Raw genomic sequence first — 18,441 nt, 5'->3', positions numbered from 1 at the left:
TGGATGTTTTCCAGTATGCAAGAAACCCTTTACTGACGAATGCGCAAGTCACACAGTTGCATTGTTTCACCAGAAGGTGGCGCCTGGTCACTGTCAAAGACTACCAGGCAATTAGAGTTGACAGAATGCTGCTGAAATATTAAGAAGGTGACTGCTGTTTATCTTCATCATTCTCATCTATCCTTAATTAAACAGCCTCGGGTCAGTAGACTGTGCAAGGCTGCTTTTCATTTTGCATTTTGCACCCATCATATGCACTGCTCAGACTGCCCCATTATACATGCAACATTAAGAAACCGAATGACATCATCACAGATTGGCATCATCATTAGCATGTAAATTAATTGCTTGGGACCGATCAAAAATATTTGATAGATATATCTCATTTACGTTTAGTGTATTGGCAGTTGTATCAGGGAATGTCTTTTCCTTAACAATAGCAACGCTTGCATATCTAATTATGTATTCCTGAAGGAGCTCAAACCTCTTCGCCTCCTTCTACGTCACGCGGTGCTTTCCACAGTGGGCGTGTCCACAGCCGGCATATTTCATTCATAAATCCTCTTAACCCCTTTCCAGTGAAATAAACGCGCTGCGAGAAGCTCTCTTGCTTCAGCTGAGACTTGTGTATATGGATCCCAGAAATTACAACTAGGTAAGATTGACCAGGCTTCTTTTTTGAAATGTTACTGTATTTTGAAATGATGTCATTTATTTCCTATGCATTTGAACAACATTGTTATGTAATCTATGAAGGCTATGCATATAGTCTTATTGGAGGTTTCCTTAAAGCACAGTTATTCGTTTTATAGGTAATCATGTGTGTGTGTGTCAAAAAGTGTGTAAGAAATCTAGACACAATCTCGTCACAGGCCCTGAACAGGATGAAATGATCCTCTAAAATCATATCATCATAACTTATATATCTTCTAAAAGAGTATGTAATAGCATCTACCGTAATAGGTCTGGTTTTGGTCTTGGACTTACCATGCACTGCAATGCACTGAATATTTTATTGATTTAAAACACCTGCTTTAATACATCCAGTTGGTTAAACTGGGTGTGTGGGAGAAATAAAATCTGCATCCAGCTTCAAGGAGATTCTTAAGAATGCAAATAAATTATTATGGGAATTGAAAGGTTAATAGGTTGGCCAGTATTTACCATCTGATTGAAGAGGTGTTTTTAAGATGCTATACGACAGTAGTTATGTTGGGATTTTAACTTTAAAATAGCAGAACTTGTGAACGTTCATGTGTTCAGTTCACACAAGGACAGAAGTCCTATAATAATAAATAAAACCCATTTGGATCTATTAACAGCCATGGTTTAATTAGCATTGGAAATATGGTGTTAGTCATAAAATCATTTATTTAAAAAAAAGCAGAGTTACATAATATTGTTTGCTTAGATGTGGCGTATCAGGCATCACTGAGGCAATAAAGCTACAGTCATTTCGTGTGTGTGTATGAGAGAGAGAGAGAGAGAGAGAGAGTGGAAGAGAGAGAGAGAGCGAGAGAGAGAGTGGATGAGAGAGAGAGAGAGAGAGAAAGAGAGAGATAATGTTAAGCTGTTATGAGGCTGTGGGTGGGCAGGGACAGGCTAAGTACTGTATGCAGCAGGAACCGAGAGCTGTGCTTCGAGAAACACATTTGAACGCTGCTTACTTGTGCATTCACACACACACACACACACACACACACACACACACACACACACACACACACACACACTCACACAGACAAATGCATTGACTTCAGACAGCATCTCAGCACTGAAGGAACAGGGACTGCACACATCATCACACACATCGCTCTGCATGTTGCCTTTTTCTTGCTCTATGAGACAGAGGAAGTGCTTGGAGGGTGAGTTTACACTGTATTTGTTTTTGTGCATATACATATATATCTGTGTGTACAAGGGTGTTCGACAAATATAGAGATGAAAGAAGAGTGAAAAACCAAGAGCGCATGTGTTTTATGTGTGTTGGTCAGAAGCTGCAGTATTAATGGCATTATCTGATAGGGAACACATGCTGCAGGGCCTTAGCTGCAGAAAAAAAAATGGAATCATAATTTGGCTTTTAACAAGGCTTATAGTAGTATGCATAGCAGTAGTTTTCAGCCAAAATACTTTAAGTTAAAGCTTTTCTTTGACCACTGCTACATGTTGGGGCCATAATAACTTGTGTGTTCTGTAGAAATGTGCAGGATTTCTATAGCCTATAGTACTGTACATGAACGCTATGATTGTCTGTGATTATCCATGGTGATATGTTTAAATTGGAAACAAAATGGCCCCATAGTCTCACAGCTAGCATTAAAGGTCTTTTCAGTGTTTTTTCTGTAGATAGAGCAGTTTTTGGTAATATTTGTTAAAGTTCTGTTTGCTAAGTGGAAACTGTAAAATATAAATTAGCTCAGAGACAAATCTTTAGTCCCTGTTTTAAGTGGACCATGCTCTGCAAATGGGAGAAAAAAGAAGTAATGTATACAACCAACAGGTACCCAAGCAGGACATATTTATAGGACATGTCTTCACTTTCATAGTAAACATGTTGCCTGTCAGTTCAGAAAGCTCTCCTTCTAATATTAGCATTCAAAAATTTATATCATGTAGCTTTGGAGGGAAAACTGGGGGCATTAATTTACTTGTATTTTAAGTTTTAAAAAATTAGTATAAGTTAACTTTAGCATTAAAGTGGCTGCATGTCACTCTCAGGAGGACGCCCCTGCTGACCTGGACCATGAGCAATGAGTCTGCCGTCTGGAAAAACCTAACAGAAAACCCCACAGTAAGTACTCCTCTAGCTTCCTGTCTCTCACCGAGGTGTCATTGGGTTAATCTCCGTCTCTGTCCTTCATCCTGTACTGTTTTCCCTCATTGCTTCCATTGTCTCTTTAGGAGCATCTTCAGACATGCAAATAGAAAATATCCTGTCCTGTGTCCTCTGTAATTGAATTTATGGCTTGATTTAAACAGATTAGCCCTGCGAGACAACGTTCAGTCAGATTCAAGTTGGCTTAGATAGCCAAGGTAATATACATAAATTGCAGGCTGTATTTTCAATTACCGGTATCATCTGCTTGATTTTATTAATGAGGGAAATCAGTAGCTGTGTTTAAGCTGGAGTTCACTCCGTTATCAGTTTCAGAATCCTATTACTTAAGTACAGGACAAATAGAGACTGTTACTTTTATTCCAGTTTGTCTAAATGTTGGACATTTTGAAACATCACGCAGCTATCCAGCGACTTGATCAACACATAACATTTAATGCGTGATAAATTCACATGTCTATAACAAGGTTTGGTTATTTTTTAGACAACTGTGTTTGCATCCAATGCTTTCTTTAGCCTAACACACATATATTGTAAATGTTTATATGGTGCCTTTTCACCTTCATTTGCACATGTATTACCCCACTTTCAATAAATTTAATTATCATAAAAATCCCTCCAGGAGCAACCAATCCTGAATCAATTTTTGCACCACATTCCTGGGCAGAGCCCAGCTCTCTTTCGTCAAGGGCTTGAGTCCAGTGCGGTTTGGTGTGTTTTCTGCTCAGAGACTTGAGACCAGGTTTAGAGGGTGTATTAGAATAAATCATAAAACTATGTTGGCGTTGAACACTTCAGGTATAAATACTGATTTTCATTGCTGTTACTGCCTGGTAACCATGTAATACATTCAGTTGCTAAGTTATCAAGGACATATTGTGCTATGAAATTGAAAAGAGTTGTAGGAGGGAAATTGTAAGGTGTTATACTGTGTTATGTGTTCAGCCCAAAGACTTATTCATTTTATAGCTCTTGCGGCCTTTGTTGACTAATTTCTATTTTACTAACATAGGTGCAGTATACAACTTCCTATGGTCTTTGTATTCTTTAAGAAAAAAGACTTGTGTCTCTGGTCCGCACCAATGAATCTTAACAAATGCTCTCTTACCCTCTGGAGCAGTGGACACTGCACTTAACTCAACATGCACCTGTGTCTTCCTCACCTTTCCACCCACTCACCCATGGAGAAACAAGTGCTTCCCATGATGCAAAAGTGCTTTCATGAAAACTCTTAGCAACTTGTCTGATCCAACAAGTATTCTTTTGCAGTTTGCAATTTTCCAGAAGTCCATTCTGGGTCAATTTCCTGTACTTTAAAGTAACTGTTAGTAGAGCACATGAACAAATCTGCATGTTGACATTTAGAAAAACCTTGTCAACCGTGTCTGGTAAAGCAGTTTATCTTTGTAATGTTCACTCAGGAACTTCCTTTGGAGCCCGGGGTGCAAGATGGCTACATCCTCCAGCTTGTTCTTTTGTCCATCTTCCTTGCAGTGACGCTCGTTCTCTTGTCTGTCCTGTTGATTGCTTGTCGCCGCTGCTGTGAGGGGGACCAGAGCTATGCTCGGTGAGACAAAAGCCTTTCATATCAACAAATGCAAACATGTGATTGACAGGTAAATAGTAGGATAATATATTTATTCACCACTGCAGAAGAAACTTTGCAGCCAGTAATGAATTTGTGTTTTAGTAAAAAAAAAATCTCAAATGATTGTGGCCTGCTTTTTCAAGAAGTCTGACTCTGATCCTCAGATTGACTGACTGAGAGCATTTTTGATAGCGTGGTTGACTGACTGTCTCGCTGACTGAAGAATTCACTGGCTCATTGACTGATTAACCAAGCTCCTTACTGACTAACTGATGAATGACTAATTGAATGAATAAATGAAAGAGTGAGTAGCTGACTTAATGCACATGGGCAGAATTTACAGTACAACAGCTGTATGCTTGGTGCAACATGAACCTAAACCATGAGAAAACTGAGATTAGCTAGTAATTCTTATTGCAAAACCACTAACTGTATTGCTTGCAAATAATATTCACTAACCACACTATTTAGATGACATTCAAGGATAGTGTCCACCTGAATACATGCATATGGCAGCCTTGCAAAGCGATTTGTAGGAAATGAATGGCTCTGCAAAAACAATAGTGGCTAAGAAGGCAGAGACAATGTTGTTAATTAAAAGAGCCCAGTGGTAAAGCAGAGTCATATGAGCAGGAGAATGACATTTCCTTTCCTTTTTTCAGTCAGGGAAATGCTAGCCGATTATGGATGTTATAGTTGTGCGATATCTGAGACACAGCTGTTATACAGGTGGTACTGTGCAAAAGTCTTAAGTCACCACATATATCTTTTAAATGAAGTGTAGATAATGTAAATTCAATTAAAGAAATGAGAACAAACATTTTACTGCGACAGGCTGCAAAGTGCCCAAAGGCATAATTAAAAAATTGGTTGTTTAACATATATCTCAGCACCAACCTCATTTCCCCTCTCATCTGTTACAACCACTCATCATTCCGCATCACCAGTATACTAATCACCAGCCTGTCATAATCTGCAACCTGTTTCTCACTGGTTTTGGAATTTTTGTTTTATGCTTGAATGATTTATAGGTCACTATGTGGCTTAATGAACAATAAACTTTTCTTTGAAGCTGGTCAGGTACAGGGACTGGTTTGAAAATGAGACCTTAAAAATACTAAAAAGTCTGGCTCTACAGATGCAAGGTATGAAGAAATGAGGGGTGGCTCAAGACTTTTGCACAGTACTGTATGATATCTCACAGTTACACCTATGTATAACCACAGTATTACATGTGGTATCTTACAGTTCCTTGTGAGGCGTGTCATGGCTCTTTATGTGGTAACTCACAGCTTTCAGTCCTGTACTGTTGTCTGTGTGATAACTTACAGCTCCACAGTTTTTGGTTTGTTTGAGGCAGGATTATTATCACATCAGATTTTCTCTTTTCCTTTGTATATTTGTATGTGTGTGTCAGTGTGCAATATTAGCGAGGTACTAACTGTGCCTGCACTGCAGTCTCCCACAAATGATGAGACTAATGAGATCTCATAGCAGCTATCTGCGATGATTAATCTTCACTGGCACGTCGAGTATGCTCGCTTTCTCGCTCTCTCTCTCTCTCCCACACTATATACACACACACACACCCATATACACATACGCTCACACATTGAGGAGTCACAACATCTGGCTGGAAAAGCACCCTCAGTTTATTTTCACTGTTGAGAATATAGATATTTGAGAATATAGATATGGACAGACAAACTGTCTCCTGTTATCGTTTATGCAGATAATACAGTGTACCAGACTGAGCTCATTTGACTTGTCATGTAGATATTCGTTGAAGGTGATAAAAAAAATATATAAAAGCTCTAAACATGGCCCTTTTTATTGCATTTCTTTATTAAGGTTCATTCCCTGCTTCAGGCGTAGCGATGATCTGGAGAAGACGACCGCCTCCTATATTGAGGAAACTCAGCCGGTGCATGGTAATATGGCCTTGGTTTCTTTAATCTATCATACAAACTCCTTGTTTTTGTGCTCATGAAACAACAACTGGCAAATTATTGTAGCAGTAGTCATTTGTGACTACTGGCATAAGCAATTATCTGACAGAAATTTTTTTTTAATGTTAAATGTGTGGGTGGGGAGGGATGTGATTGGATGATATGCGAACCTTTTACTTTATTTAACTGACTTTTCACTAGACAGCTATGTTTTATACTGAACCGTGCGATATTTCACTGTGATATTTTAGCTGTGGGATAATCCACCTACATTCTCTGTCTTTTTGTGCCCTTAAGTGTCTTTCATATATGAATACTGTAGGACTGTTAGCCTCTATGTCCAAATACTAATCTCTCTAGTAAAATTATATCTGATATTAAAAATCTTGTTAGACATTGTCTATCCTATTAATTAGATGATGATTGATTATTAATATAAAATATTATAATAAAAATAATATTATAATAATATAATATAATAAAATTGATATTTTTTGCTTAGTAAGTTATCAACTGTCTAAATAATATTCCGTTGCATCAAATGATCTTTTTAATTACATCTGTTATGTAAAAAATAACATTTAGCATGTTCTACCAGAAAAACAATCAGGGATGAATAACAGTACAGTACTTTTTTAATAACAGCAAGTCCCAAAATGTTTTATTCCTCTTTTACAATATCCATTTGCAATATGGTAATTTATGTCGTTTTTTCAGCTATTAAAGTTTTTAATCCATTTATGTTGTGCAACCACCAAGCAACTATCTGTGCACATATTTACTATAAAAATATTAACGTATTAAAACAAGCACATTTATATGAACCTTGTAGTCAGATCCACTGACAGCGCTGCTGTTATAAAAAATGAATCAATACCTTTTGACCAATAAAAATTGAGCTAGCTAATAATTTTTTTTTGGCTCTCATTTTTGGAAAGTTTTTGCCTCACATTTACAGTCCATTCCCTGTAGCTGACCAGTTTCAGGGCCATGTTTGTTAGGCCACATAGTGTGCTATGAATAATTTTAACTTTAAGGCAAAAACCAGTAAAAATAAGGTGCAGGGGAAAATATTCAATCAGACCGGTGATTAATATACCTACTGGTGATGCTGAATGCTGAGTGGTTTTAACAGAGGTTGCTGCTGAGGTTGTTACATAGACAATCAGTTTTAAAAATTGTATCTTTAGGCAATTTGCAGTCTTTTGCAGTAAAATGTTTTCCCAATTTCTTTAATTTCTTTATATTTTTTTTCGTTACATTTATATGAAGAAATGGGTGTGGTTTAAGACTATTCCATGGTACTGTAAATAGATCCAAATAAATTAGTAATATGTTGCCACCTGCATCAAACTTCAGATATTTGATGCAGGCGCCAACATATTACTTGAGATTTCTCATATTACGGTGAAATCTTGGATTACGAGCACAATTCGTTCCAGAAAAATCGTAAATCAAATGAATTTCCTTATAAGAAATAATTAAAACTCAAGTTATTTGTTCCACAGCCCAAAGAAATGTATATATAAAATTATTAATACAAAATATAAAGTAAAAATTCAACAAATTAACCTGCTCTTTACCTTAAAAAATAAATCATGAATAAAATAAATCCCGACAGATAAGTGTTTCTGTTTATGCACGCAGGCTCTGTGTGTGTGTGTGTGTGTGTGTGTTTGTGTGTGACGCTAAAGTAAGAGGAGAGGAGGAATCAGCCCCTTCCCTCTTCTCGTCTTACAATAACACTTTCTCCTCTCTTATTTGAGTTTCACACACACACACACATACACACACACACACACACACACACACACACACACACACATTAACGGAAAGACTGTTTTAGCAGAAAAATTAGCCAGGAACATCGCTAGCGCACACTAACAGAATCACGGCTGTAAAATAAAATATATATATTTTAATTAACTTGCACTTTACCTTTAAAAAGAATCGTGACAGAGCATTGTTTCTGTGTAGAGCAGACAGTTTGTTTGTGCGTATGTGTAAAGACTCGAGGAAGACTGGGGAAGGAGGTGTATGAAGGCGAGAAGAGAAGGGTGTGTGTAAAAAGGCACGGTGTCAAATTATGCGCACACACATAACGGCATGCTGACCCAGGGACAGAAAGAGAATGGATCTTTAACCTCTCTAATGAGACTTTTTTTGCTTTACACGAGTGCGCACACGTGTTATAATAAACAAAACACGCGCGCTGCATACAGTACACACGCATACAAACACAAAATAAAATGTTTTACGCACATATACGTGGTCACAGTGTTATAGTAAACAGCACACGCGTGCATGGATGTTGATTATTCCAGTAAGAGATGCGCGCTAAGAGCGAGCAGGGGAGACAATTCTCCACAATTTCGCAGTGCAAGAGAGAGAAAAAACATTGGCTCAGTTGTGATCAAAAGATGCTCAGTGTCAAAACAAGAAGCGCATGCTTGATACATAATATCCGGTACTCGTAAACCAAGACTTTTCGACTTTTCGTTACTCGCAATCCGAGGTTCGACTGTACAGAGAATTCTCAAATATCTATAAGTACTTTTAAAAGAAAATAAGAGAAGAAAAAACATTCTATCATTATCCCAATGCTTCTGTTACACAACACACTTTCTAATATCTTATTGATTTCCCCCTTAGGTGGGATTCATATTAAAGCAACAGCCAAACACATTTTTGTATAAGTTTTTTGCAGGGTTTCATGCAAAAATAAAGTATATTTGTTTTCCCCATGCAGAAATCACGATCCGGGTGGATGAGTCAGAGTGTTTGTCGACAGCCAGCTCCCACGACATGGAGACTGAGCGCTTCCTGTCCACGGGAAGTACAGGTCGGCGTGTGTCTTTTAATGAGGCAGCCCTCTTTGACCACAGTAAGAAGGCACAAGAAAAAGGTCGAAGGTCAGTAACCTGTTCACACACCTCATATTTATTTCTGTTATTTATACACATACATGCATGTATATCTGTTGAATAAAAATTCTAATATGTATATTATTTATTAATATAGATATCTTTGTGTAAGGTGTAGATATAGATCATCTGTATTTAAGAAATTGCAGTCATATGCTGTATTTCGGTAGCATACTGTCTGTGTAATATATAAATCATCGTGCAGCCTGCAATTACGAAGAACAACTTTATGAAAAACACACCCACCTACACAATACAATTTATATTTTTCAAGCATTTATTTCAGCTATTATTTTTCTCAGTACAGCGAACAGTAATTTTTTCCATTCTGACATGTTAGTCCCCTCTGCCTTTCTGCCTTTAGATACACACTCACTGAGGGTGACTTCCATCACCTAAAGAACGCCAGACTCACACACCTACACCTCCCGCCAGCCGCCCTCAAGATCGTCACCATCCACGAGTGTGAGTCATCGGAGAACAACATTGCCATGACAACACGGCCTGTCGCTAAGTCCAGTCTTTCCATCTTCCAGGTGATACATAGCAGGATTTAATAGAACATATGTCTCAGTGATGACAGTGTCAGTGGGTCAGTTAAAAGCAGCTGGTCGGTGGTTGTTGCTAAGCTGTCTGTGTGAAGTAATGCTCATTAGGCTGAGGAGGATTCATACTTAAGGTTCTGATTATATAATTTTCTGATGAGTTTTGGATGAATATTGCAGTGTACTTCAGATGATATCATCTGCATTTACAGTGTACTGGGAATAAAATGAACAAAAAATCCTTTACTATAATAAGATTTATAAAATATAAAATATATGATATGGAATATTACATAAAAAGCTATTGACTAATTAATTTATATTGGAAGTCTTAGGGCAGTTAATGAATTCCATCAATGTAAACTAGGAATGGCATAGTGATGCAGAGGGTATCACCACAGCTAGGGATTCCTCCTTTAATCCTTGACTTATTTTTAAGGTGGATTGGCTCAGATAAATTGCCCCTGGTGTAAATCAGGGTGTTAATATACAGTATATAAGACCCTAACCAGGATAAAGTGGTTACTGTATATGAACTTTATAGAACTAATAATTTTAATTCTATAATATGATTGGCTGAGCTGTGTTGGAAATACATTCTAAAATGTGTCACAATACTAAAATTTTGTGTTAATTAGCAGATTTTAACTCAGTCAAACATTAGACTACAGCTACTATTCTGTTCATTAAATACCCTTATCTTTATGATGCATAGAAATAAATATTGTCAACATGGTGCAGAATGGTGAAATGATTATTTATAAAGAATATTTACAATAAAATTATTTATTAAACATCAGATTTTGTACACCTTTGTCACATTTGTTTTATACAAGCGTGATCTTAGACTTCCAAGCTGGGATGCAGTTGATACACTGGAATATTCCTCGCATTTCACACCTAAGGTTATTAAGGTATATACATATATAGGTGCTAGTTATCCATAGTAGTTCTCCATATCCGTAGTTATCTGTGCTATCCAACTGTTCAAAAAAATTAGTAGAAACCGAGGCCTTAGCTTCACAATTTGAATGGAACCTTTGGTTTAACTTTGTTTAAAAGGCAGCACTGTGATGTCTTTTGTGTGTACTTAGCCTCCAATGCGTCCACTGCCACAGACAACGCTTAGTAGCCTAAGTCCCAGTTCAGCTCTGCCAGGTGATTCCCTCAACTCCACTGTGGATGCCAGTTTCTGTGAAAGCCCACCATCTCCCATCCCAGAGCCTCCAAGACCCAGCCTGGTAAGATAAACACAAGGGCAAAGACACAACTATACTAGTCACACTTAGCGACTGGACCAGAACAATAGGCCTACCATCTTAGTACATTCATAACAAAATCTGGGGAACTGTCAAGGTCACAAACATTGCAATTGAGTCAAAATAGGTTACCAGGTTGTAACAGCTAATTTTTTTGATGTGTCAAAATGTTCTTGTTTCACATTTTGTAGTAATGTTGAATTTCTCACTCAGATTGAAGTTAGAGGTGCAAGCTTGAGGAATGGCAGCAGTCCAGGCAGTGGGCGAGAGACGGCTCTCGCTTCAGCCTCGGGTATATCCTCCTCAAGTGGTGCCCCTCAGGGTCCAGTATTGCATTTCCTCACCAAGCTAAGGCGGCACGCCAGTTTGGAGGGAGCCAGTCCTTACCTTAAGATCAAGAGATGGAAGTTTGACAGCAGCCAAAGAGCCTCCAGCCTGGACACCAGAGGTGAGATACACAAAGCTCAGCACAAGCTGCAACTGGACTGCTCTTAAACCAACCATTTTAAACTGTAACATTTACTGGCTTTTGTGTAATATTATTAACATTCAACTGTATTTTAAAGTAATTATTCCGGCAACCACAGCTGCCAGTTTTTACTGTAAAATGAATGCATTTCTTTTTACAATACTGTACTTAAACAGTAATTATCAGACTCAGTGCATAAGTATTAAACCCATGCCAGACAGGGGATAAATAGGATGGCATTTATTCACATTTTTCATGGTGTTGGAGCAGAAGGTAATAAACCTTGGGTGGACTTGACAGTCATACATCATTACTGTAATGCCTATATTAGTTTCTGATATGCCAAATTGCTGTTCAATTCTCAATTGTTGAAATATATGATTTTATATAAAATAAAAGTGATAACAGTAGATTTGGCTGTCATTCAAAAAACAGTTTTAAAGTTATGCACTTGCTATAATACTTTATTGTTTTTATAGTAACAAGATGCCACTTATCTAAATCTAAATAATCTAACCACATTAAAAAAGGGATGAAAATATATTGTTATTTAACAGACAAACATTCATTAATATAATGAACCTTTCTATTAGGAAACCTTTATGGATGTTTGAAGAAGGAGTTTTCAGTGATTTCTTATTCATTTTAAACATATAAAAACTAAATACTATATTAATTACCTTTAAGAGAGTTTATAGCTGTGATAAGTTAAAATACGTTATACTAAGAGGAAAAGTGATACATTTCTTGGTGGCATTCCACAACGTGTAACTATAACTATGAACTGATTAAAACAAAAAATGAGTTGTTCAATAATAAGTGTAGTACTGTATAAATAATAATAATAATAATAATAATAATAATAAATAGTAATACTGTAATTGGTATGAGGTTGAACTTTATGTGGCATAATGGGAAGCAATGGCATAGTATATTCAGAAAATAAATACTATAGTGGTAAACATGTTATCGACAACTTATGCTTAAGTAAGAAAAAACATTGTTTTAATTATTATTTTATTATTTTTAATAAGTCACTTATTTTGGATATTACCACGCCAGCCCTAAAAAGTATAAATTAATCTGTTATACTTGGTACTAAATATTATAATTGTTATACTTATTTTGGTAAAATTGTAATACTTATAAATTATTGTATTAATTTAACTAACACATATATAACCTCAGTTAAATTGGCCTCATGATGTTTTTTGTTTCTTTTAAAAAAGGAGTGGGTTGTGAATATGTGTGTGTGTGTGAGAGAGAGGGTAAGAGGGAGTGGCTTTGGTCAAATGCAGGCAGATGGCCGAATGACTTCCTTTATGGGTGAGCCAGCATTCCTGCTTTGAGCCAAACTGTGTGAGAGAGAATTAGTAAATTTCTAGAAACATTGATTCACACAGTGAAAGAAAAAAGGGAATTCATTAGATGCTCTGCCACTAATGAACTGCCTGGAGCAATAATGACTACTTAATGCTGTGTTTCTCCGAAAACATTGTAATACAACAGAAACGTTATAGACAAGCAGGATGATTTAAAAAGTACAAAGTACAGAAAAAGTACAGTAGACTTAGCGTAACTGTAGACCACTTAAAAGGACCTGTGGCATGTGCTAATGACATGCACTTTGTCTGGCAGGCTCCCCAAAACGCAGGCCATTCCAGAGGCAGCGAGCAGCCAGTGAAAGCATGGACCAGGATGAGAATGGTGCCCACCACATCGACCTCATTCAGTACATCGCCCGCACCAAGGATGTGGCTTATTGCCCGCCACGTCTTCTTTCCCCCCCATCCACACCCCCACCGTCCCTCGGCAGGTATCTTTAATTCCCTCCCCATCTGTCTGCTGCAGCAATCATCTGCCTCTTCTGCACGCAAAAACAAGCCATTCCATATTCCAGTGAGTTTTAGAAGGGCCCTTTGACCTTGCTGGCATCTAAGATGTTTAAAGGATGAGCCAAAGTGTCTTAAGGCACTTTTGATGATTAGAGCTGCTTGGGAAGTTACATTTGTTTTTCTGAAATAAGCATAGATATTAGGTGGAATTGCTTACCCATAAGGATTTCATAGGTTGCATCACCGCTTTTACATATACAGTTACTGAGACTGCTGGCTGTTTAATTTTCTCTCACATTAAACACATTGTGTGCCATACTACAGTATACCATCTGTGCTTTGGCAGTAACATCTGCTTGAATCTACTCTATTGCTGTCTGCCGGACTATATTTACAGACCACCTACTGTGTATCACTGCATTTGTGCAAGCTCCCTTCATACCATATGTGTCAAATGTGTGATTTTATTTTATCTGACAGGCTTTATGCATTACTCCTTGCAGGTTAGAGGTTGAGGTGATGGTGGAGCCAAGCTGCAGCAGAGCAATGGGGACAGGGATGATTGGCTTCAGTGCAGAGCCCCAAGATGAGGCTCCAGGCATGGACTGTCATCAGGAGAGTTCGGACCACCAGAGCCTTTACCGTGACATCTGGACCTTGCGCGCCTCACTGGAGCAGTACATCTCCTCCGACCAGAGCAGCAACAATGACAAAGACTCAGTACATAGTGATGCAGACAGCGTGTCTTCTCTTAGATTAAGAATGGAGAAGGGTGGGTTGCCCAGTTACCCCTCCCAGGACATTGGAGATGGGGTGGAAGGCGATGCAGAGATTCCTGGGCATGAAGGTCTGGAGAAAAGAAAAAAACAGGACAGTGTGGATTCTGAAAAAGGGAGTGATGAATCAGGTACCCGGAAGCTTCTGCAAATGGATAGTGGCTATGCATCTATAGATGCCCCCTCTCGTGTTTCTGAGGAGGTACAGCTGTTGCGGAGTAGAAGTGGTAGCAAGGAGGAATCGGGATCAGCAATAGAACGCAGACATTTCTTTACCAGTGCTGGGTACAGAGGAACAGTGTGTGAAAGCTTTGACACAGATATCTTGGATGAAGAACTTGAAGAGGAACCTGGGGGAGCTAGTGGAGGTAGTGATGCAGTAATGGAACTGGACGAGGAGGGTTTGGTGTGGTCGCCTTACGGACAGATGTTTACACAGTCTGACACTCAGTCTCGTGTCCCAACCTTGTCTTGCCGGGACTATAGCATAGACGAAAAAACAGATGCACTTTTTCACGAGTTTCTGCGCCATGATCCCCAGTTTGACCAGCAGGAGTCACCAATGCGATCAAAGCACCGTTCTCGTGTGCATCTACGCAAGCAGTGGCAACGCTCCAAGCAGTACAGTGATCCTGGTCAGCGCTTCCACTCCTCCTTTGATCGTTATCGCACCCCACTTCGACGTGGAGAGACCGTTAACTACCCTCTGGAAAGTAGCTACCACAGCACACTTCCTCGAATTGTCAGCGGTCCAGATGAGGAAAACAGTGATGGGACTGCAAACCTCGCAGCAGTGCCTAAGGCCTATAAGAGCTTGGAAGTTTCTGATAAGAGTCTTTTATCTCCAAAGAAAGATGATACAAAGTACCCTTCCACTACTGACACAAGTGGAGACTTGAAGGAAGAGGCAGAACTTGCCTCCAGACTCCCTCCAGTGACCATAAGTACTTTGAGTCAGCCGGAGGTCCCTGCAGAAGAGTCAACACGTATAGATCAGCTTCCAACTGACAAGCATTCAACCCCACAGCTACCTGAAACTGGGTATGGTCCTCAGACAATCACGGCAGAGCTGAGTGATAAACTGTCTGTGACTCTTGAAGAGCGTCTGTATTCTGACTTACGCAGGACCAGGGAGCAACCCGAGTGTTTGCTGACAGCCACGCATGCCTCACCTGACCATAGCCCAGTGTAGCACTGGCTCCACTCATCCCGACCGACTCTATGGTGATATCTCAACAGGGCTTCATGGAACAAAAGTTCAGTGGTAATTTCCCTTAGAAACTGATCAATGTGACCAGTTTTGGTTGTCATTTTAGGGTTAGGATCACAGCATCAGAAGACAGAGGGTGCATCTTGGTTAGCTTTTAAGGGGAACTCCATTCTACATCATCTCCAGTGTTGAGTAAGTGGAGATCAAAACCCGTACCTCACATTTGACATGGCATTAAGTCAATTTTGAATGGTGTCTATATGGTTTATGCTTTGTTCAGGCTCCATTTAGTTATGTGTTGAATTCAAAAGTCAATATATTCTCTGCACTAGGTAATCCACTGTGAACTTGGGTGCTACTAGACTTGCGATTTATGTCCTTTGGCTTTGATATTTCGATACAGTTCCATGATTCAGTCTCTTTTCATGTTGCACACTGCACTCCTAATTCAAAAGACAGAAAGCACTAATCCATAATCTAACAAATATGTCCCTGATACGACTTTCTTAAATAATGTGTGTTACAGATTTAGTTCCTCTGTTCCAAGTCTTTCTAGCCCATTCTATCTGCTTGGCTGTAATCATGTCTGAATAATGACATAATTAGCTATGTATGTTGCACTAATTATCTGTGTATGCACTTTTCATGATTTCAACCACATGTTTTTCATTAAGTGTCCTTGTCGTGGTGTGGTATGGTTCATGATAGAACTACTGGTGAGAGAGAAAAACTGCCTTTTGTGCAATACATGTAATGTTATGAGCTTTTGTTTTTAACCATACTATTTATTATTGCTTTAATATCTAATGCTTATCTATGTATGCGTCAAAAAAAAAATGTGTATAAGGTTTTCGACTGTAGGTGCCAAATCTTTAGATCAGGTAAAGTAATTATCTGATTGTAATTTAAAAGGAAGGACAATTATTATTTTGTGATAAACAGAGGGTTTAAATGAGGCCTGTGCTCCAGTGTGTCTCTCAAGAGTCACTTGTGCTTTATTAGATTTGATGAGGGAGACATGTTGCTTCCTGCATGCTCGTCATAGACCAACCACTATGTGTTCATTAACATTTCATTTTCACGTGAAGACAATGGGAAGGATGTGTCCCTAAAGGCTAACTGCACATCCGGCCTTGAGAGAGAAATTACAAAGGGTAATTTGTGGTAAATCCTATATCGACTAATAACCCCTTGCAAGTGGATCTTGCTAAAAACACCACAGCTCTAGTCAATATCAATTATCCAATCAAGGGCTAAAAGCAAAAATTCCAATTTAAGGATTCATGGGAAGAGTAGATGCGATTAGCAGCTGTTGTTGGTAAAAGCCATTTGTGGATTGTGTGGCAGAGCAGACTTTCCCAGACTACAGAATGTAAATCCTGGATTTGAGCTTTAAAGAGCAGGATTCAGCTCTGCTTTTTTAACCCCCCTTTTCATGTGAGATCGTGAGGAGGGAACAAAAAGACCTTAAGCCTTTATTAAAATGAGCTACAAATGTGTACATAAAATCCAGAATGATATGTTGGTTTAGAGTGGCATTGCATGCTTAATCTTCAGCTCAGGATTGCTAATATTACAGATAAAGCTTCAATAAACTGTGCTCAAAACATCATTTACCATTGATGTGATGCCTTTGCCGTTATCTGTATCTCTTTAAATCACAGTGTATAACTGGATTCACTGCATACTAGCTGCTTGCTCTGCTCCAGACGACTTTAGCGTAATTTCAATCATACATACCGAGTACGTTTGTACAGAGGGCAATTTTAAGATATGTAAAAGCACAATAGTTTCCTTTTGCAGGTTATAGATTAGTCTGTACTTAAGTATAGACTTAAACGCCGGATGCTTGGGTGATGTTTTGTGTTTTATCACGTAGCCTGTCTAATGCATCAATGCATTACTGTGTATAGTTTTGCATGAGATGAATCAGTTATCATAAAAATTTTGTTTTTTTAGATCTGAAATTCCGCACCAGATTAGATAATACCTAATGGATTCTTTTTTGTTTAAAACATAAAATAAACAGAAATCAGAATGATATTTGTTCTGAGAAGGTTTTTAAATATTTTATGGAGTCTGTTTATTTTAGGAACATGCCGTGATGAACATGGAAGAGATTTTGCAAAGCATACGTCCATCGGCAAAAAAATATTTTTCCTTTGCTAATATCTTTCCACTGGATACCTTTTTTGCTTGCTATATTTCCATAAAAAAATAAAGATATTTCTGTATAGCTGCTTGATATTTAAATGGCTTAATATAAGGAGGAACAAAAAATGTGAGAAAGGATGAATTTTCAGAACAATTTTTGTTTACCTTAATCTTTCAAACTCTGAGGGACCAATTGACAGAAATGTTTGTTTTGGCTTTATGATTTTCAACTCGTCAATAAAGATAACTGCATTATATTTAATGTGTCATTTTATTTGCGAGTGGGGGGGTTAAGAATACACTTTTAGAACTACACACTATCCACGCTTCATGCTGTTTTTTCTGTTGGTTCTTTCAACGTGGTGCTGTGTAACTATAGCACAGCTGCCATCCCTTCCTTCCACCTCCAGAAGGTGCAGAATCTCCCCATGGGAACATCAAATATTCATATCAGCCTGGTTAATAAATTAAGAATGGCTGTGCAGTAATTATGATGCTAAATCAATAGCAACCTGGATGTCACCAGGCAGTGAGGCCCTTCTACTTCTAAGGGAATGATTATCAATCAATGGCTCAAGAACACAGATAAACAAAGCCATCTCCTGTACTACTTGTTTTCCATTTAGAAGGAAATAATTCATGATAAGCGTATAGCCGTGTAATATTAAAACCATGCCATGGATATGGAGCAGTACAGGAGGACTGGATTCACAATAATGTCACTGCACACTGAGAGGGTTGTAATATTTTTATTGATATTTTTCATGTTTGATCTCTGATCTATGTAATGTCTGAGTGAAGTGATCAGCTTCTATAAAGCATGTTGGAAATATGTTTCGATCAAGCTCTGCAAGAAACACCAGTCAGAATAATAAATCAGTTCTATGTGGTGT

At 38.3% G+C, this 18,441-nt stretch overlaps 1 protein-coding gene across 2 annotated transcripts; it reads left to right on the top strand.

Annotated features, from left to right (window-relative positions):
* Positions 1–581: 581 nt before the first annotated feature.
* Positions 582–17,786, top strand: cbarpb (CACN subunit beta associated regulatory protein b). 2 transcript variants are annotated; one of them, XM_053512639.1, is made up of 10 exons: positions 582–655; positions 2,722–2,794; positions 4,261–4,406; positions 6,279–6,358; positions 9,126–9,288; positions 9,665–9,836; positions 10,940–11,086; positions 11,318–11,552; positions 13,212–13,389; positions 13,912–17,786. In XM_053512639.1, exons 2-10 carry the CDS (start codon positions 2,747–2,749, stop codon positions 15,374–15,376), a joined length of 2,634 nt encoding a protein of 877 aa, XP_053368614.1. In that variant the 5' UTR covers positions 582–655; positions 2,722–2,746; the 3' UTR covers positions 15,377–17,786. The 2 variants fall into 2 exon arrangements, with proteins under 2 accessions (XP_053368614.1, XP_053368615.1); XM_053512640.1 differs by lacking the exon at positions 582–655 and adding an exon at positions 1,711–1,865.
* Positions 17,787–18,441: the final 655 nt, after the last annotated feature.

Source organism: Clarias gariepinus, chromosome 15 (genome assembly GCF_024256425.1).
Source record: "Clarias gariepinus isolate MV-2021 ecotype Netherlands chromosome 15, CGAR_prim_01v2, whole genome shotgun sequence".
NCBI classification, from domain to species: Eukaryota; Metazoa; Chordata; class Actinopteri; order Siluriformes; family Clariidae; genus Clarias; species Clarias gariepinus.
Note: the sequence above shows the minus strand (reverse complement) of the source record. Positions and strands in the feature narration are given on the sequence as shown.

Coding starts and splice junctions, on each gene's coding strand:
- cbarpb (XM_053512639.1), top strand. CDS start 2,747: ATGAGCAATGAGTCTGCCGTCTGGAAAAACCTAACAGAAAACCCCACA. Junction 4,407..6,278: donor GGGGACCAGAGCTATGCTCG/GTGAGACAAAAG, acceptor TTCTTTATTAAG/GTTCATTCCCTGCTTCAGGC. Junction 9,837..10,939: donor CCAGTCTTTCCATCTTCCAG/GTGATACATAGC, acceptor GTGTGTACTTAG/CCTCCAATGCGTCCACTGCC.